This window comes from Equus przewalskii, chromosome 7 (genome assembly GCF_037783145.1).
Source record: "Equus przewalskii isolate Varuska chromosome 7, EquPr2, whole genome shotgun sequence".
Classification (NCBI taxonomy): Eukaryota; Metazoa; Chordata; class Mammalia; order Perissodactyla; family Equidae; genus Equus; species Equus przewalskii.
Window position 1 is genome coordinate 49,448,557 of NC_091837.1, and position 21,731 is coordinate 49,470,287.

General features: G+C 40.8%; 1 protein-coding gene and 1 long non-coding RNA gene across 2 annotated transcripts in view; one reads left to right on the plus strand and one right to left on the minus strand.

Annotated features, from left to right (window-relative positions):
• LOC139084519 (uncharacterized) overlaps positions 1–20,383 on the minus strand; it is an 80,429-nt gene extending 60,046 nt beyond the window's left edge. Inside the window, exon 1 of the long non-coding RNA XR_011541958.1 lies at positions 20,260–20,383. This is a non-coding gene — a long non-coding RNA (uncharacterized lncRNA). The remainder of the gene's footprint in view (positions 1–20,259) is intronic.
• A 158-nt stretch (positions 20,384–20,541) lies between these two features.
• Positions 20,542–21,731, plus strand: part of TAF4B (TATA-box binding protein associated factor 4b) — a 134,204-nt gene continuing 133,014 nt past the window's right edge. The window contains exon 1 of the mRNA XM_008527576.2: positions 20,542–21,428. Within this exon, the coding sequence (XP_008525798.1) occupies positions 21,086–21,428 (343 nt within the window). The 5' untranslated portion in view covers positions 20,542–21,085. The remainder of the gene's footprint in view (positions 21,429–21,731) is intronic.

A 21,731-nucleotide genomic window follows, 5' to 3' on the forward strand; every position in this document is an offset into this window, starting at 1 on the left:
TCTGGAAAGAAAGAACTGGACCTCTACTTCACAGTATTAAAAAAAATTCCAGGTCAATGAAAGACCTAAACATAAAAGATAAAACTTGAAGACTATTCAGCAAAATAGCTTTAAGACTTTGGGGGTAAGGACAGATTTCCTAAACAAGGTACAAAAAATGCTAACACTTACGAAAAAGACTGATAATCCAACTACCTGAAGACATAAGCTTCTCTACATCAAAAGATAACAGAAAGAAAGTAAAAAGATGGGCCACAAATGGGAGAAGACATTTGTAACACATGTCACTGATAAAAGCTGTGTGTCTGGAATTTATAAAGAACTGTTTGTTCAAAGGAATAAAAAATACAATGTGGGGGCCGGCCCAGTGGTGCAGCGGGTAGGTTTGCATGTTCTGCTTCAGCGGCCTGGAGTTCGCCGGTTCCGATCCCGGGTGCAGATATGGCACCGCTTGGCAAGCCATGCCGTGGCAGGCATCCCACGTATAAGGTGGAGGAAGATGGGCACGGATGTTAGCTCAGGGCCAGTCTTCCTCAGCAAAAAGAAGAAGATTGGCAGCAGATGTTAGCTCAGGACTAATCTTTCTCAAAAAAAAAAAAAAACAATGTGACAGAAAAGTGGGTGGAACATTTAAACAGGCGGGTCACAGAAGAGGAAACCTGACCTCTTTATGAGGAACTTATTAAATGATGTTCTACCAGAGTCATTCATGAAATGTGTAGTATAACTATGATGAGACACTATTTTACAGCCATCAGATGGGCAAAAATTAAAAAGGACTGTATAAAATGTTGGTGAGCATTTGGAGCCAAAAGAACTCACCTACTGCTATTAGAACTGTAGACTAGGACAACTGCTTTGGGCAAGATAGTGAGACTTAGTCAAGTCAAAGAGGCAGCAATTCCCCTCCAAGGTATATAGCCCATAGAAACTCTAGCATATGTACATAAAAATAATCACGTACAAAGGCATTGCTTGTGATAGAAAAAAAAAAAAAAAAAAGAAGTGACCTAATATTTATCAAAAAGAGAATAAAAGAATAAATTGTTATTCATACAGTAGCATACCATAGCAGGTAAAAAGAAGGCACTACAGCTACATGATGTATCAACAATGGATGTGTCTCAAAAACATCATACTGAGAAAAACTAAAGCCAGCTGTGACAGTGTATACACAATCTGATGTTTATAGAAAACTTAAAGGCCTACAAAGCTAAATATAGTATTTAAAAGATACAATGTTTGAGGTAAAACTGAAGAAAAGCAAGGGAATGGTTGTTGCAAAAGTCAGGATAGTGAGTATTTCTGTTGGGCGCTGGGAGAGACATGCACAAGAACTGCTAATGCAAAGCTGGGTGGCGAGTGAGTGCATGTTCACCTCATTCTCTAAACTGTACATGTAAGTTATCTGCACTTATTTATTGTGTGTTTCCCAATTATAAATCCAAAAAACATTCAATGCAGAAAAAGATGAAGAAAATTTAAAGACACATACCTTGCCCTCAAGAAACAGACTCTTTTGAGAAAAATTAAAAGCATGCCTAGGGGCCGGCCCCGTGGCACAGTGGTTAAGTTCACACGTTCTGCTTCGGTGGCCCGGGGTTCACCAGTTCGGATCCCGGGTGTTGACATGGCACTGCTCAGCAAACCATGCTGTGGTAGATGTCCCGCATATAAAGCAGAGGAAGATGGGCATGGCTGTTTGCTCAGGGCCAGTCTTCCTCAGCAAAAAGAGGAGGATTGACAGCAGATGTTAGCTCAGGGCTAATCTTCCTCAAAAAAAATAAAATAAAATAAAAGCATGCCTAATTATAATGTGTTATCTATGGAATGTTTCCATATGAGATAAAAATAAGAAGCAAAATCAGGATGGTTGGAAGAGAAGGGAACACAAGGGGCTTCAACTGCATCTGACACATCATATTTAAGTCTTAAACAGTGGATGGTATCAGAATGTCATTATAATATGCCCTTGTCTAACAGAGCCAGAGACATCTTTGCTTCATTACTAAAGTTGAAACTTACCCCTTTCTAAAAATCTCTTTTCCCCTCATTCCTGGTGATCATGAGGAATATGACCAAGTGAGTGAAGTAATGAAAGACATGACAATCTCACCATTATTTGAAGTGAAATTATGATTAATTCTCTTAGGAAACAGATCTGGAGTTTGCATAATAAGTTTTAAAAGACATTCATAACCTAGTAAATTTCTTCTTGATCTTTGGTAAAGGAAGTGATTGAAATAAATACTCTCCAAGTTTGCAAAAAACCACTTACACTACTCATATTTCATAATTCCTTAGGGCTTTTCATTCCAAGTATTTCCATGTTTTATGTAATTGAATATATATATTCACATCCATTGAGATTCCTTTAGAAAGAAATTAAGCAATTACCTTATCATAACTCCACATAAATTTTCAGTCGTTACTGAGGGGTCAAAAAAATGACTAATCTGATTAAAATCTACAAGAAAATTTTTCACTGTATTTTTAATAAAGGATTATAAAGGTGCACTGTGTTTTACATATATAGTAAACATAGACTTTTTCTTTAAGTGACTAGACTTTTTCTTTAAGATCTTGATTTCAAAAGGCATATATCAGGAAAAAAACAACATGAAGAAATGCATGTAATAGTCTCATTGAATTTTTACATTATTACTCCTATTTTTAATGAGTAATACATTCACATAGTCAAATATTCCATCTCATTTTTGTCCCCCAGTAAGTATGTTCCTCTTCTTGGAGGCAACCCATGTTACCAGTATGTTTCCACTGATATTTTCCATATACATCTATTGATATTTTATACATATACAAATATGAATATATCTTTTGATGCAAATAGTAGCATAGAATATACTGTTCTGTATCTTGATTTTTTCACTTAATGTATCTTTGAGGACCTTCTCATGTGAGCATCATTCTTTCCAACGTGCAGATGTAACATTAAATTATTAACCAGTCTTGTACTGATGAACATTACTGTTCATCAGCGTTGCTACTGCTAATAATGTTGCAATGAATAAACTTTTGTTTGTCACTTCCCATATGCAGAAGTATACTTACAGGATAAATCACTAGAATTAGAATTGCACGGCCAAAGATATGTTACACAATAATACAAATTTATGTTTCTCCTAACAGCGAGTGAGGATCCCTCCTTCTCTACACCATTCCCATTGTAGTTGTGCTGGCTTTGTATGATGTCAACTCAGCTAACCTGGAACTGTTTCCCAGAAATCTCTTTCCTGTATGGTTCTAAGTTCGAGTTGGCCACAAGAGAAATCTGCACAAGATTCAAAAGGCAGAAGGGAAGCAGCTCAGTGTAGGGCACCAGGCACTGTAGCATCTCTCAAAGGATATTGGTTTGCTGGCTCACTTTGTTGGTCCTGGAAGGCATCCAGGCCCATAGCCACTCCAGTTCCTCCAGATCCTGCTGGATTTCTTCCTTCAGATTCTTTGGGAACTGGGCCAGGGATGCATGCTGCTTCATGGCAAAGGACACTAGTTTTTGCTGCAGGTCACCAGAATCATCACCATTGCAGATGGTGAAAGATACACGAGGGTACTGTTTGTCCTCATGGGTTACAGTTGGTTCTCAGCCTCCCCACTTCACATCCAACTTTCCTTCCTGACTACCAGACTGAGCTGAGTACAGTGCATTCAAGCCCACAGAGAGGCAACAGTCTTGCACAGCTTTCTCCATCAACTCCCACAATTATGTGAGGTCTAATTCCAATAGGAAATTGCTTATTCTCTGGGGCCGGCCCAGTGGTGCAGCAAGTAAGTTCACAAGTTCCGCTTCAGTGGCCCGGAGTTCTCGGGTTCAGGTCTCAGGTGCAGACCTACACCTCTTGTCAAGCCATGCTGTGGCAAGCATCCCACACATAAAGTAGAGGAAGATGGGCACAGATGTTAGCTCAGGGCCAGGCTTCCTCAGCAAAAAGAGGAGGGTTGGTGGCAGATCTTCCTCAAAAAAAAAAAATCCAATGATGTTTTTTTGAAAATAGAAAAATCCATCCTAATCTGAAAATTAAAGAAAAAGTGCTAATTGCGGTTTCCTATTTTTCTGTGAAAGTTAACTCACATTATCTAAACTAGTACTTCTCATACTTTAATGTATTTGAACCTCTGAGGATCTTGTTAAAATGCAGGTTCTGATTCAATAGGTCTGGAGTGGAGTCCAAGAACATATTCTGTCAAGCTCCCAAGTAATGGATGCCCAGGATGCAATGGCAGCACCCAGGAATTGGTTAGATCTCATTAGCTAAGTATCTGCATGTAGCCCCTACTCTGGCCTGTGTGATCTCCCTTCCCTCCCATACACACACTTCTTTTGCTTCATCTCCTGCCATTCCTGCCATTCTGCCCTCCTTCATTCAGCTAAAGGCATGCTGGCCTCCCTGCTTTTCCTCATGTACACTAAGCATGCTCCTGCCTCAGGGCCTTGGCACTAACTGTGTCCCCTGCCTGGATCACTCTATCCGCACCCTATATGGGCACAGCTTGCTCCTGTACTTTCTTTCACTTGCTGTACAAATGTCCCCTTATCAAAGAGGCTTTCTCTGACTACCATATATCAAATAGAACTCTCACCCCCCAACACCTAACACCTGAAATGTGTGTTTGTATGTGTTTACTGACTGATCCCCCTCCCATTAGAATCATAAGTTCTACGTCATTTTATTCATTGGTATACAACCAGTGCCCAGAACGGTGCCAAGCATATAGTAGATACTTAATAAATATCTGTTGAATGAATAGTAGAGAGGCATTCATTTAAATTAAATCCTATAAATCCAAAATTGGGTGCCAGGTCTTTCCTTGCTTCTCACTTAAAAGATACATGAAATTACTGGATAAGATTAGATATTCTTTTACTTATCTTATTCTAGATAATATTATATTTATTGATAATGGATAAAATAATAGAATAGAGGTCTTGAAAAGTTTTCCAGGGGCCGGCCCTGTGGCCGAGTGGTTAAGTTCATGCAGTCTGCTTCAGTGACCCAGGGTTTCGCTGGTTGGATCCTGGGCGCGGACACGGCACCGCTCATCAGGCCATGCTGAGGCGGCATTCCACATAGCAGAACCAGAAGGACCTACAACTAGAATATACAACTATGTACTGGGGGCTTTGGGGAGAAGAAGAAGGAAAAAAAAGAAAAAGAAGAAGATTGGCAACAGATGTTAGCTCAGTTGTCAATCTTAAAAAAAAAAAAAAAGTTCTCCAAATTATATCTTTCTTTGGCAAAATAAAACTCTGTCTTTGAAATGCACATAACATGTGAGTGATCATGCATGAGGCTGGCCAGGCTACACTAGGGACTCAGGGACAACTCAAGGCCACCTTTTCTCAGGCATGATACTTTGATTTTGCTAATAGTGTCATGCTTTCTCTATGCCCATTACAGCTGAGATCTTTTGGTTAAAAGAAACAAAGATTCACTCAAGTAAGGGCACAAGGAAATAAGGGCTCTCATGGGGAAATACAAAACTGGGAACAATAGCATCATTTTGCTTCCTAGGAAGTGGCAGTGCTAGAAATGTCAACATGAAGAGCTTTTAGATCTTAACTCTAATACTGCACTAACAAGATCAGTTCCTTTCCCCACATCTGTTCTGTTCTTCTCTCTTTACTGACTTTCTCTGCCTCATTTTATTTCTTTAACTCATTGCTCACGCTAATTCATCATTTCTTTTCCCTTATAACCTTCGGGCTTATACCGATGCATTATGGCCTCTCTAGCCTCTCTTTCAATTATGATCGTGTAGCTCCACCTTCCATACTTAATTTCCCTTCACTTTCTAAGGTTCCCAATTTCAATTCTGCAAAGAATAAATGTTTGGACGAGCTGATATTTTTGCATCAGGCCAGGGCAAGGCCACTGTAGGCATCCAAGGATTGGCAGCCCTTGGGCCAGCTTCCTGATGCTTGTCCATCAGCAGTGGCCAGCAGCTTAGGGTCAAGCAGTTCCCCAGGGGATGCCCTTTGTGCCAGTAGAGCAGTTTTCTTGCAAGAGGCTGGGGACAGGGCAGGCATCATGACTGACTTGGGTAGCACACACAAGCTTCCTCTCACAGAAAAGACTTTTTTCCCTCCTCCTTTTCATTGATTGAGATGATTCTGGAAATTTCTTATGACTCACGACAGGCAGTCCTCTCCACGAAGACTTTCCTCAGACTGGAATAGAGGTCTGATATCTGTGTTTCCAGAGCTCTTTATTGTGACCTGTCTCATACTGTCTAGTAATTGTTTCATACTTGTGTCTCCTACTAGAGCGTAGCGTCTCCGGCTATAAAGTGTAACCTTACAGTTTGGGGCCTCAATTTATGATGACTAAATAAAAGCTCTAAAAAGGTTTTAACTTTACTGAAGTAGTAGGTGAAGTCTACAGATTATTCAATCTCTGAAAAAGAAGAGGGAGCGAGGAGGGACTCTTCCTTTTGACGGGAAAGAGACGCAGATTATTGGTCAGCGGTTGCCCTCCTTAGAAACTGGCTGGCGGGAAATGCATGATATTGGGCAAAGGAGCAACCTCAGGACAGTTTTCCAAAACCTATCCCACGTAAGCTTCCTCTGTGCCACCTTAAAGGGCGTCATATGATCAAAGCATTCCTGGCTGGGGAAATCCGTGAAACACTGGCTTACACGAAATAAAGCAGTCTTCTTTACTGCGGTGGTGACCCAAATGTGGTGTGTCCACCCCTGGGTATCTGGAGACCATTTCATGAGGTACATGGGTGTCTTAATTATTTTCATAAAATACTAAGATGTTTGCTTTTTTAAAAACTGTGTGGACATTTCTGCTGATGGTGCAAAAGCAGTGACGGTAAACCTACTGGAGCTTTAGGACAATCGGCACAGTGACACCAAACTATACACTAGGCATTGTATGCTTTACCGCCATGTGCTCTCTTTTTGGCGTTTGATTTTTTTAAAGGCAGTTCCACTTAAGGATGTTCTTGATGAAATAGTAAAAATTACTTGTCTTTTAAATATTCTGTGTAATAAAGTGAGAAATACATAAAAAGCACTTCCGGTATTTACCAAAGTAAGAAGAATGATTTGAGGAAAAGCACTTATGTGACGATTTGAACTGCCAGCTGAAGGAACCACTTTTTTCATGGATTGTCATTTCTTTTAAGAAACTATGTTTTTCAGAGGCTGACCCGGTGGTGCAGCAGTTAAGTGTGCACATTCTGCTTCTTGGCAGCCCGAGGTTTGCCGGTTCGGATCCCGGGTACAGATATGGCATCGCTTGGCAAGCCATGCTGTGGCAGGCATCCCACATATAAAGTAGAGGAAGATGGGCATGGATGTTAGCTCAAGGCCAGTCTTCCTCAGCAAAAAGAGGAGGATTGGCAGCAGATGTTAGCGCAGGGCTAAGCTTCCTCAAAAAAAAGGAACTATGTTTTTCAGACAAACTATGTTTTGTCTAAAACTTACTAAGACAAACTATATTTTTTGGGAATTGGTATTTGGTAACCATTTTCTCAAAAATGAAAACAGTAAACCTGTCACTTCAAGGAAAACAACTGACAGCATTTATTGCCAATGACGAAGTTCAACTTTCAAGCAAAAATTAGAATTTTGGAAGACTTGTATACACTACTAAGAGACTGACAGCTTCCCAATATACAAAGCTGATGAGATTAGTAGTGTTACTGAAAAATATGAGTTCGATATTGTATAATGAAATATGCCACCACTTGGAAGATCTGAATAACTCAGGGAACCAATATTTTCCAAAGACACACACAAAATCATGCACAGGTAAAAGATCCATTCAGTGTAACCAATGGATTCCAATGTAACAAAGTATGAAAAGTTAATTGATATGATTTCAATTTCCACACTGCAACTAACCTTTAAGAAACTACTATTCTTCAAGTTTTGATGTAGCATCAAAGACAAATATCCACAACGATCTGAAAAGGCTATTGAAATATTCTTCCCTTTTCCAACTACCTGTATGAAGTCAGATTTTCTTCATACACTTGAATCAAAATAACATATTGCAACAGAATGAATGCAGAAGCAGATACAAAATCCAGCTGTCTTCTATTAAGTGAGACATTCAAGATATCTGCAAAAATGTAAAACAATGCTACAGTTTCACTATGCTTTTAAAAAACTGTATTTTTCATTTAAAGTGTTTATGAAATGCTATAAAATATTTATGGTAATGTGTGCACCAGCTATCAACTTCTCATCTCCCAGCTAGAAATCACCTTTCTTTGCCCCTTTTTGTGACAGCAGAGCTGAACTCTGAAAACGTTTCTTCTTCGTCAGCTGGTGAAACACTAAGCTTGGTCAACAGAGGGCACTGAAGTGATACTGCAGAGCTATAGCAGCAGCTACTTGGTTTATGGATTCTGGTACTCCAGTATTATCACTGGATAATACTGGATTCAGTGAGACGAACTCCAGTTCCACCCCCAGGACACGCTTTCCCCACCTTCAGTGGCTTTATAGATCAGCAATGGCTCATTCCCTCTGGCAAGTTTCTTTCGCACTGTCCAGCTTGGTGTTCCAGGCTCTCGTTGAGGAGGTCTGACTCTCAGCCTTGGGGAGGGCCTTCTCATAGTCCCTGGTTCTTTTATTGTCTGCGCTCCCTCCAGCTGGAGAGAGCAGATGCTTTTTTTGCCCCTGCTACTTCTGGATGCCTTAGCGTCCTCTTCTACCTCTTTTAGCAGTTAACTACCTTCTACTATCTAACAATTCTTTATATTAAATTTTCCCTCTTCAAATAACTAGTGTGATATCTGTCCCCTGACTGGACCCTAGCTAATGTAACATGTGAGTAATGTAACATAATGAGGCTTTTACTGTTATTTTTAAGTGGACTCATAAATAATTTATAATTTTCTCATTTTTAATTTCTAACATGGTAAATATTGATAGATATAATCCACATAAACAAAAGATTTTTGGGGTCCTCAGTAAGTTTTAAGAGTGTGAAAATTTCCTGAGATGAAAAAGTTTGAGAACAGATGCTTTACTACATCTTCTCAGAGTTTTCGATAGACTAATACACACTACAAATCTGATTTTAAACCCAGATCTAAATATAGAAATCCGTAGAAGACACTGAGGTAGACAATTTTTAAATCCTGAAAATTTGAAACCTTTTTTTCTCATTCAGAAGTTCCTTAAAAAAAAAACAGAGAAAAGAGGAGATCACAGCTTATCAGCTAATAATATTATTAAAATGAAATGCATTAGCAGGAATTACTTAACAGTAAAGAGAAGATACAATGGAAAACTTGCTGAAACTTAGAGAATAGAGAAGATTCTCTGAAAGGAATACCTGGAAACAAACAGAAGGGTAATGGTAGGTGAGAGGTTTTAGCCCAGTTTTGCCTGGGACCTTGACCTCCTTCCTTCCCACCACAAAAATCTCATGACACTGTGTCAGAAACTGCAGGTTAAACAGTAAAATAACACAGCCCCTTCTGAAAGGAACTTAGAGTCTACTGGGGAGACACAGAAGTAAGGGATCTGACAGAAGCAAAACAGAAAAACAATGGAGGGTACTTGTTGGGGAGGAGGTCAGAGACGACTTCCTTGGGCAAAGCTCCTCCCTCACCTCTTTGCCTGGCCAGAAGAGCATGGCATCATAAGGAGATTAGCATGGGACAAGGGTGGTAGCCAGAAGTGATGACAAGCACGGGTCACGTCATGATGCGACTTCTATTTTATGTTTGGGTATTACTTTTGAGGCATTGGGGGAAGGGAGGGGTATGTGGTGAGGGGAGCCACGGAAAGTTTTTAAGTACAGAAGAAACCTCAAATTTCTGTTTTAGAGAGACAAGTATCAAACAATTAAACCACTTGAGGAAATATTATATCAAATACAAGACTAGAAAGCATATATTGTTATTATTCAACATTTTTCTGGAGATTATCTCTAACCAATGCAATAATACTAAAAACACATGACCCACAAATTCATTAATCTGGTCAACAAATGTTTATTAAACACCTACGATGGGCCAGTGTTCCAGGCTATAGGCATACAGCAGTTAACAACAACAAAAGATCCCTGTCTTCATAAAGCATCATTCTAGAAGAGACAAAATTGAAATCTTACTAACCTCTCAGAATTTCACCTAGTGAAACACTTATCTTGGCTTCCTTACTTAACGTCTTTGATTTGTTTCACCTTGACTTTCTGTCTTAACCCTTTTTGACTGTTTTTACCTAGCTCTCCAGCTTCTCCTACTTCCCTAATTTCCTTTATTGGTTTCTTTTTTCACGCTACCACTAAATGCTGAGTTTTGATACGGGTTCTTCTCTTTACTAGACCTTCTCTCCCTCAGTGATGACACCCAGTCCCATTACTGCAAGTGAAATTTAGATTCCGTCAGGAAGGGCAGGCAGAAAGATGATATAAAATCTAGACCAAGTTTCACTTTCAAGTTCAGTTTGATCTTTCTTGAACCAGAACTCTTGATCTTTCCCTCCAGAGCTGCTCCCTCTCCAGTCTTCCCCATCACTGTGAATGAAATCACCATCTATACAATTTCTCAAGCTAGAAATGTAAAGTCAACTTCAACATATTTCACTCCCTCAGCCACTTAATTCAATCTATCACTAAGATCCATAGATTTTTACCTCCAAAATATATTTTAAATCTGTCCACGACTACACCCTATTTTCATAGTCACTGCCTCCACCCTATTTCAAGCCACTCTCAACTCTCACCTGGCCATCAACCATAGCTAAGAACCATCTAACTAGTTTCTTTGTTGCTTCTTTTGCCCTCCCCAAGTCCCTTCTCCATATAATAACTAGAATGATCTTCTAAGAATGTAAGTTACTCAGAAAATGATGGGGATACATTAAAAGGATACAGGAGACAACTTAAAGGAGATCCTACTGTCCAAAGCTGAGACAACTGAGAATCAAAATAAACCATGATAATAGCTCATCATAACCCATTGACTAAAAAAGAATGCATGGATCCATACCGATACATACACAAGAGAAATGGGAAAACTACTTCTTCTAGTAGAATGTCAAACAATAATGTAGAAGAAATGATAATGTAGGGAAAAAAAAATCACCATTATTCAGCCATCATAGTAATAACTGATTCAGCCAAGAGTCATTAATGGACACAAAAATTAATAGGTCAAAGCTTGACGAAGAACTGGATATTTACATAGTCTCAAACTATGTCCCATACACTGCTTACTAATTACAGAGAGGAAAAACAGCAACTTTACAGTGAGAAACCTGGCAGTTGCATCATAAACAAGTGATCAAATTTAATGTAAACAATAATAACACAAACGTAACTCATGCATTTCCTAATGTGATACAGAGGACATCACATCACTCATGCAGTATCCCTGTCAAAATGCATAACCTGAATCTAATCGTGAGGAAACACCAGACAAACCCAAACGATGACAGTCTACAAAATAAATGGCCTGTTTTCTTAAAAAATGTCAATATCTTGAAAAACAAAGAAAGGCAGAGGAACTGTTTTAGATTAAAGAAGACTAAAGAGATATCAAACTATATGCAAGAAATGATTCTGGATTGGATCCTGGACTAGAAAAAAACTGCTATGGAGAACATTATTGGGACAGTTGGCAAATTCAAAAAGACCTGTTGATTTAAGATCTGTTGACTACAGAATTGTATCAATGTTAAGTTTCCTGATTTTGTTAATTGTACTGTGGTTATATAGGTGCATGTCCTTGTTTTTAGGAAATATACATGAAGTATTTGGGATAAAGGGGCATGTCTGCAACTCACTTTCAAGCAGTTCAGTGAAAAAAGTATATATACAGTCGATTCTCATTATCTGCAATAGTTACATTCTACTAAATCGCCAGAATGCTGAATTAGCAAATACTCAACCATTGCTCCCAGGGGAACTACAGGGTTGGGTTCCTGTAGACGTCTAATCATAACATATTTTTCTATCTGTCAATACATAACCTTGTTTTATGTGTGTGTCTGCTTGAAGACACCTTAATTAATATATATTGTTGATTCATTAACATTGAACTCACAACCAACAGCGCTGTTACTTGTGCCTCAACAGAGCGCATCTAACACGTATATTTCTTTTTCATTTTTAATTTATTTAATTTACTTTTTTTTTTTTTTAAGGAAGATTAGCCCTGAGCTAACATCTGCTGCCAATCCTCCTCTGTTTTCTGAGGAAGGCTGGCCCTGAGCTAACATCCGTGCCCATCTTCCTCTACTTTATATGTGGGATGCCTGCCTCAGCACGGCTTGCCAAGCGGTGCTAGGTCCACACCCAGGATCCGAACCGGCGAACCCGGGCAGCCGAAGCAGAACATGAGAACTTAACCGCTGCACCACTGGGCCAGCCTCTAACACATATAGTTTCTCTGAAAGGCACGTCATAGCTTTCTTGCACTTAGGAACACCGGACAGCACTTCAGCACTACATCGGGGGGCCATTTTAAATGGCAAAATCACAAAGAAAATGCATAAAAATATGAAAAATATGGCACTAAATAGACTGTAAAAGGGACACTTGTCTACAGTATGAGAGCTACACCATGAAGGCAGAGTGCCACCTTATTTGACCTCAGTTGGAAACGTATGCGTTTGGTGCCTCAAAGTTTTCACTGCTCTGCACATGTCAGCAAAAGACCTCGAAAGCACCATAGCAACTAGGTGAATTTGCAAATATGGAATCTGTGAATAATGAAGATCGAGCGTGTATATATTATGTATGTACACATACACACATGTACACACAGAGAAGAAATGACAAACAAATCAAAATGCTAAAATTGGTGAATGTGGATGAAGGGGGTATGGGAGCTGCAAGTACTATTTCTTGAAACTCTTCTCTAAGTTTGAAATTATTTCCAAATAAAAGTTGAAAAATGTAAATAAATTCATTTTCCTCCTCTGCTTAAAATATTTCAGTTGATTTCATTTGCACAACACATGAGACCCTGAAGGGGGTCAGGCCCTTCTCTGCCTCTCCATCATTCTGGCCACTATTCCTCTACTTCCCTCTGGACCAGTCTCATGGGCATTCCCTTAATTCCTAGAGCTCTTCCCTAGCTCCCTACCTAAATTAGATCCTATCCATTTTCTTCTTTCAAAGCACTGTCTTCTTTTCTTTCATAGCACTTATCATAATTTGTAATTATACATGCAAACAATTATGTGTTCTTGTTTAATAAATATTATGCATAAAACGATAATTATGAGGACATTCTAGAAATATGGAATTATAAAAGTGAACTGATTTAAGTGTTTAGGCATGGGAAATTATTTAGCTCAAGTTCTAAATTACATACAAATCAAACATACACTTCACCTAGTAGCAAGCATACAATGGACAAGGATTAAAAAGGGATACATAAAAATGAGAATTCAGCCAGAATGATGGAATTATAAATAGTTGAAAATAGAAATTGTTTTCCTTTTAGGTTCCTTTCAGTAAGAAAGAAAAATAATTCTAAAACAAAGAATGATGATAATAATTACAATGTTAATGTTTAAAGGAACATTTAACATAAAACATAAAAATCTCTCTGATTGTAGACTAGAGAATCGAATGAAGGAGGAGCAAGGTTGGAGCCATGGAAGGAGCCCAGTTAGCATAATTGAAGTGAGCGTGCTTTGGTCTGAACTAAAAGAGGGAGAGTGGGAATGAGAGAAGTCGATGGATTCCAGAGATACTACAGATATGATGCTACAACTGACAGGACCTAATGACTGAAACGGTGTGAAAGAGGGAAAACTCAAAGTCAATTCCTAATTTTACACCTTGGGCAACTGGAAGGAGGTTGATCGGCTCACTGAAATAGGGATCATTGGAGAAAAAGCAGGTCTGAAGATGGGATAAGTAGTTTCGAACCTGTGGGGCATCCAGGTGGAGATAGTAGGCAGCTGTCTATACAGGTCCGGGGGCCAGGAGAGAAATCTGAGCCAAAGATAGACAGATATGAAAGTCATAAACATACAGATAGAAGTTACGCCATGGAAGTGAATGTTATCGCCCAAGGAAAGTGCAGACTGAGAACAGAAAGCTCAAGTATTAACCTCCTAATACTATACGGAGAATTGTGCTAGACACTGGGGATACACATATAAGACAAAATTCCTGCCCCTAGGAGGCAACCTAGAGGTTAGGAGTGGGATAGGAGTCAGAGAAGTACTCTTTGTCAAGTACCTACTAAGTATTAAGTTCTCTCTTCTGGTCCTGAGATGAACAGAACACAGTCTTGGCTATCAGAAAATTCAGAGTTTAGTGAATAGGAGAGGGTAGGCAAGAAAAACAACTTGAATACTACAATATAAGTGAAATGGCAAGGTGCTACAGGAGAAGAGAAGCACTGAATTCACCCAGTGTAGGTTATTGCCTTTTGAAGGCCAAATGGAAATTAATTTGGCCAGACAGAACATGAGTTTCAGATGGGGAAGGTCTTTGAAGGGAGGTGAAGCAATGTATGAAAAGGCATGAAGTTGACAAAGAGTTCGGGACATTTGGGAAATTCCTGCAGCTATCCGTGGTGCCAATGGAAGGTCCCCATGGGAACATGGTAGAGTGAGATTGCTTGGGCAACCTAGGAGATACCAGATCATAACAAACCTTGGATGCCATGCTAGCTATTTGAGATTTTATCCTGCAGGTAACGGGAAGATGTTAAAAAGCTGTAAATGAGAGAGTTCCATAAGTAGATTTGCATTTTTCGAAGACGTCTAGAAACAGTGAGGGACAGGGATTGGATTGGAGGAAGGGAGAAGGATTAGAAGAGAATTTTCACAAGTTCTCACCATCACAAATATCCACCTACTAGCATCTGTGGCCAAGAACTCTGCCTTCTCTTCTGTTGCCATAGATGAATGGTCTATTGCTCTTATCAAAACCCAACCCCTCCAATTGTGCACTAGATTCCATCCCTTTTTGCATTTAAGGACATGGTTCCTGCAAGCCTCCTCTCTTTATTCCTCTAACAGCAATTTCTCTCCCTTCTGGATCACTGCCATCAGCATACAAGCATGCTATTATCATAAAGAAAACCTCTTTCTTGACCTCATCCCCTCCCCCTACTGCCCCATTTTGCATCAAAACTTGCATAGCGTTCAAACGCTTTCCTCCAATTCTTTCTTGAACATACTCTGATCAGGCTTTCATTTCCACATTCCACAGAGAATTCTTGTCAAGTTTACCAAATGACCTCCACACTGTGTTGCTGTACCTAATGGACACTTACCAGTCCTCATTTTACTTCATCTATCAGCTGCATTTGACACAGTTGATCACTCTCTTCATCTGAAACTTGGCCATTTGTTAGCTTCCAGGACTCCACATTCTCCTGATTCTCCTCTCATCAATGGAGGTTTGTTCTCCATCTCTTATTGCTGGATGCTCCTCATTGACCTGACCTTTAACAGTAGAGAGCCTGGGACTCTGGCCTCTTTCTTCTCCTTTATATTCTCTCCTTGATCATATTGAGTTGACCAGCATTAAAAATACCATCCATATGCTAGTGAATATATTTATATTCAGCCGGGACCTCTTCCTTGAACTCTGGGTTTGTATATCCAGCTGCCTATTCCACACTCTATTTGGATATATAAAAAGCATTTCAAATTAAAACATCCCAAATTGAGCACCTGATTTCCCAAACCCCATTGTAGTCATCCCTACTCCAATTAGCAGTAAGTCATACTTCCAGTTTGCTTTGGCCAGAGACCTTTGAGTCATCCTTAACTCCCCTCTCAAACTTCACACTCAATCCATCAGGAAAACCTGTTGGATCCAGCATCAAAATATTCCCAGAATTTGACCACTTTTACCACTTTTGTCTAAGCTGTTATCACCTCTCATCTGGATTTTCCAGTAGCTTCCTTAAGTAGTCTCTCTACAATTATCCTTGTATGATTGTTCTTGTATATTATCCTACAATTATCCTATCCAATTAGCCCTCTGGGTCTATTCACACAGCAGACACAGTGATGTTTTAAAAATATAAGTCAGATAACGTCACTTTGCTGCTGAGAGTCTCTCAACGTCTTTTCCATTTCACTCAGGGTAAAAGCCACAATCCTTACACAGGCCAACAAGACCCAACATGACTTTGCTGCCTCCCTTTCTTTCTTCTTCTGCACACCAACAGCACTTCCCATGCCCTTGTTTTATTGCCTTTTGCATGACATGTATCACCATCTAATATACCATATAATTTACTTTTTCACTTTGTCCCTTTCCATTGGAATGTATGCTTCATGGGGACAGGGATTTTTGTCTTTTCTTTTTTTCACTGATATATTCTTTACTACCAAGCATGCGTAAGCATTCAATAAACATTTATTATGTGAATGCATGACTGAAGGGAGGTGGGGAGGAGAGCCTTCTAAGAATATATAATTCAACACAATGAGTACTAAAATAAAATGGACAATGCAAGTACAAAGTTCTGTGATTGCAGAATCTTCTGGAAAATAAAAGATTATTTCTGAGATTATGGCTTCTTAGGCAGTCTTATTACTTTTTCTACTCTTGTTATGAAATGAAAGGAGTGAGCACTCACACTTTTAGAAAATGGCCCATCTTCCTAGGTTAAGGTGGTGTTTGTAATAAGCTTCCGCTTGGTATATAGCTTGAGCAGTCCCATATACATGCCCAGCTTTATGAAATTCAGTGAAGTTTCTCGGGTGCTGTGGGGAGTAGACTAGGGAGTACTTAGCTGTACTTACAGATTTCAATTGTCACTAAGAAAACATATTTTAAGAAAAGGCTCGTGTTAATTTTTGATTATGCGAATACTATTCATTGTTAAAAAAAATTAGAAAATACAGAGAAATAAAAAGAAAATGATCATTTAGAACGTCTCCAAACAGAGAAGTCCTTAGTTAACAGTTTGGTATACAATCTAGATTTTCTTCTGAGCATATGTCTATCTGCTTATTGGTTTAAAAATTTTTTTTAATGTACAAAAAATGGAATCATACTTTATATACTATTTTATAACCTTTTTTTTCATTTTACAATATACCATGATCATTTTTCCCTAAATGTACCTCTAAATGGCAAATTTTAATGGTTGATTAGTATTTCACAGTGTGAATGGATCTCTTGTTAGGATAGTTTGGTTATATCCACTTTTTCTAGGAGCATTGCTTTTAAATGCTAAAAAGTTTTAAAAGTGTCTCAGGGGCCAGCCCTGTGGTCGAGTGGTTAAGTTTGTGTGCTCTGCTTTGGTGGTCCAGGGTTTCGATGGTCCAGATCCTGGGCATGGACCCAGCACAGCTGTCAGGGCATGCTGAGGCAGTGTCCCACATAGCAGAGCCAGAAGCACCTACAGCTAGAATATACAACTATGTACTGGGGGGCTTTGGGGACAAGAAGAAAAAAAAGAAAGGAAGATTGGCAACTGCTGTTAGCTCAGGCGCTAATCTTAAAAAAGTGTCTCATATTTCCTTAAACCTTTAATGAAGATATCAAAAATGCAAGTTATTAACGAAGTTAAAAACTTCATAGAGTTTAAGCCGCATTCCTTTAAGAGGAAAGGAATGAGAGAGCTGTGTTGGAGGTGTTCTGTTGCAGAAAGTATTTAAATGCTCTGATGCAAAAGCACAGATACTGGACCAGGTTCAAGGTATAGAACTTGAAGGCATTTGTTTCTGGCTCACTTTGAACCTGAGGCCATAACCATCTTAGCTAAATAGTTCATCTTCTCAGGCAGATTTTTCAGCTGATCTCATTTCACAGATACACAAGACTTTGTTTAAATTCTACAGAGTAGTAAACTTTTATTCCTTTTCTGAAGACACTGTAGGCACTTGAAAACCAAAAGGACCATAAGAATAACTTACATTCTCCACCCAATAACTATATCCTTAGCCTTTGGTTTTGCCCAAGTTAAACTGTATTCGTGTGTGTAAACAGTGAAATATAAATTTTGTATTTGTTCACAGTTTTCATTACCTGAATTAATGAGCAGAATATTTGGACAATTAATGACTTAGTCCCTCGTTTAGAAGCTGCTATGGTCTGAACGTTTGCATCTCCTCAAAATTCACATGTTGAAATTCTAACTCCCAAAGGTGATGGGAGGTGGAGCCTTTGGGAGGTGCTTAAATCATGAGGGTGGAAACCTCATGAATTGGATTAGTACCTTATAAAAGAGGATCCAGGGAGATCCTTTGCCCCTTCGGAGATGTGAGGACACGGTGGAGAAGTCTGCAATCTGGAAGTGAGCCCTCACCAGACCATGCCGGCACCCTGATCTCAGACTTCGAACCTCCAAAACCGTGAGCAATAAATTTCTGCTGTTTATAAGCCACCCAGTCTATGGTATTTTGTTACAGCACTCCGAATGGATCAAGAAAGAAGGTAAATGAATAAGTATTTTTCAACATCTTCAATTTTCCAAATATTTTAACAGATAAACATAAGAAAATCAAGGTATAATCTCCCCCCTGCATTTTTTCTTTTCTTACATAAATAGATAAAATGCATTTTTTGCCTCCCTATGTATCCTGTTTTATTGTAAGTTTCTATAGGAAGGAAATGTAGTAAACATAATTATTACTTAAGTCCAAATTCAGTACAGTAGTTACCTGTACTGGGTAAGAAGTATATTCCGGGGCCGGCCCCATGGCCGGGTGGTTAAGTTCCTGTGCTCCCCTTCAGCAGCCCAGAGTTTCGCCAGTTCGGTTCCTGGGCGCGGCCATGGCACCACTCATCAGGCCATGCTGAGGCGGCATTCCACATAGCACAACCAGGACCACAACTACAATATACAACTATGTATTGGGGGCCTTCCAGGAGAAGAAAAGAAAAAAAAAAAAGAGATTGGCAACAGATGTTAGCTCAGGGGCCAATCTTTAAAAAAAAAAGTATATTCTTTGCAACTAGATAATTAAAGTTCTCATTAGTGAGACGAATTATAAAGCAAACACAGACGATTATGAGAATAACGTTCAAGGTCACCTTAAAGAGAAAGTATACTTCCTCAGCCAAGCCTCTTTGTAACTTGATTGAGGGTATTTACATACCTAAACAAAGTATGTGAGTTGGGGGTGGAGTCCAATGGAAGTTTAGAATGGGAAAGGTCTCAGCAAACTGTGAGCCTTCCTTCCACAAGTATTTATTGAACTACACTATATGGAGAGAGAAAAACCAAGGCTAAACAATTTGCTGAGCTAGTAAAGAGCAGATCTCAGATTCAAATCCACCAGACCGTTCTGCTTCACTGAAAATGTTGCATGTCTCCATTTAATTCATTCACTGAGCAAATATGTATTAAATACCTTTTATGTGCCAGGCATTTTGCCAGGGGTAGTGTGGGATATATGGTGAATCAGCCACTTGTGGACCTGTAGAAAGAGATGTACTTTGGCATCATACAGACTGGTTTGAATCCCAGCTTCTTGGATAAATTACTCTTTTGACGGCATTTTATGTCAGTAAAATTAGGCGGTGGTTTAAAAAAAAAGAAACAAGGAAATGTATCTCTTAGTGCCCAGCACACAAGAGGCCATAAACTGAGTCTTCTTCTCCCTAACTCCACTTTGAGGAGTTTTCTAGACGGTAAGTGATCAGGTAAGTCCTCACGGAATGGGGAAAGTTGCGCTTGATTTGGGTCATGAGATGGGGTTCTTGATTTGGACTAGTTGAGATGTGGGAGACGGCAAATGCAGTGAAACGTGAGGATTGTGAATAGATCCTGTCCATTGGAGTTTACAGGGAGGGAGAAAACTAGAAGCTGTAAACGTCAGGTTGCCTGCCTACCTGCAAAATCTCCTTCAGTATGGTGTCAGTTCCTACAAACATAATATGATGACAATGCCCTCAAATCAGGTCATCTTCTCTGACTAGATCTCTCACGGGCAAGTTTTTCCATGTTGGGCTGTATTGTTGATTCATTCAACAAACACTTTCACTTATTCAAAGGATATCTAGGATTGCACTTAAGATCTAACTGCTAGTATCTGAGGATGTAAAAATCAAAACACTGTCCCAGTTTCCAAGGAGATAAATAATTTAAGTAAGTTTAGAGGTGACAGAGACATATATAGAAGCACCGGAAGAAAAAGATTTTCCTTTGGAAGAGCTCAGCTCTAAAATTGTATGACAACAGCACCATTTTACAAACTATAAAATCATACGCCATTCTTAAGCATTTAAAAGACAGAAATGGATATTTAAAAAAATTTTCACTGTGTCAATCGTAATGCTCATTATAGCGACGCTTTAGAGCAAAGCCCGCAGAAAAACACTGAGTTACCGTTCTCCGAAATCGGTCTTCCACATTTTTTCCTCAAGAAGTAGAAGCCCGTGGAAAGCATATTCTTGGCTGTTCAAGGAACACGCAACTGAGGATGCGAAGGAGAGGAAAGCGGATGCCGCAGTTTTCCAAGTGCGGTTTGCCCCTCCCACGTGGTAGATTTTTGGCAACTCGCCCCTCCTTCCTCCCCATTCCGGGGATGATTCTAACGCCCTCTGGAGTCGTCCCTAGTGACGTCACGAGCACGATTCCAGCCTGTGGCCAATCACACGGCCGGATTCCGGGGGAAGCCCGGGGCGGCCGCGGCGGCCTGTGCGCGTGCGCGAGGTCTCCGCGTGGCTATATAAACATGGCTGGCGGGGCCGCGCGGCGGGGCCGTGCGGAGCGCGCGGAGGGGCTTTGGGGCGCTTGGGTTTTGTAGTTTTGAAATTTCTGGCGGGGGAATCGCGGCGTTGAGTTTTGCTGGGAGGGGGGAGCCGAAGGGACGCCCTTCCGGGAGCGGGGCAGCTGAGCTCGGCTGTAGCGGGACCCGAGGCTGAGGCGCCGGGCTGAGCCGGCGCACGTGTGAGCGCCGCTGAGGAAGCGGCGAGCGGCCAAGCAGGTGTTGCTGCCGGCGGGCTGCGCGGACACGAGGAAGGTCCGGGACGCGCGGGTCCCGCTGCCCAGCCGGAGTCGGTCCCTGACTTGTGTGTCGCGGCCCCTGCGCCTCTCCCTAGCGATGCTGTGGGGCCGGAACTGCACTGGAATCGGCGGCCGCTTGTCAAGCCTCCCCTCGCCTCTGCTCCCAGAACGGCAGCGCCGCAGCTGCCGCTGATCCACCTGGGGGATGCCCGCGGGCCTCAGCGAGCCGGCCGGCGCCGCTCCGCCCGCCGCTGTGAGCGCCTCCGGGACCGTGACCATGGCCCCTGCCGCGGCTCTGCCCGTCCGGCTGGAGAGCACCCCGGTGGCCTTGGGCGCCGTGACTAAGGCTCCTGTCAGTGTCTGCGTGGAGTCCACGGTGTCCCAGCCCCTGCGGTCCCCTCTGGGGACCCTGGTGACCAAAGTGGCTCCTGTCACTTCTCTTCCTAAAGTCAGCAGCGGCCCTCGGCTGCCTGCTCCTCAGATAGTGGCTGTGAAAGCCCCCAACACCACCACCATCCAGTTGCCTGCTAACTTGCAGCTTCCTCCAGGTATGTCGATCACCTTTTCCAGATTATCCAGCGGTGACACGGGAAACGTCGCAGCCCCGGATTGCGCCTTCTTGCTGGTAGCTCTAAAAAAACTCACCCGAGAACCTTTCCTCATCTTGACTTTGCAGGGCAGCGATTTGGCTTTACAATTAATATAGCCTCTTTGCGTCCTTACTGCAGTAGTTTTTCTTTCCATATTTAAGGAAAGAATCTTTTCATCCAAATGACCCAGGAGAAGCTGGAGCAGCGTATTGAGGAGGGCCTTTGAGGCACTGGCTCCTGGGTCGGGGAAGAGACAGGATA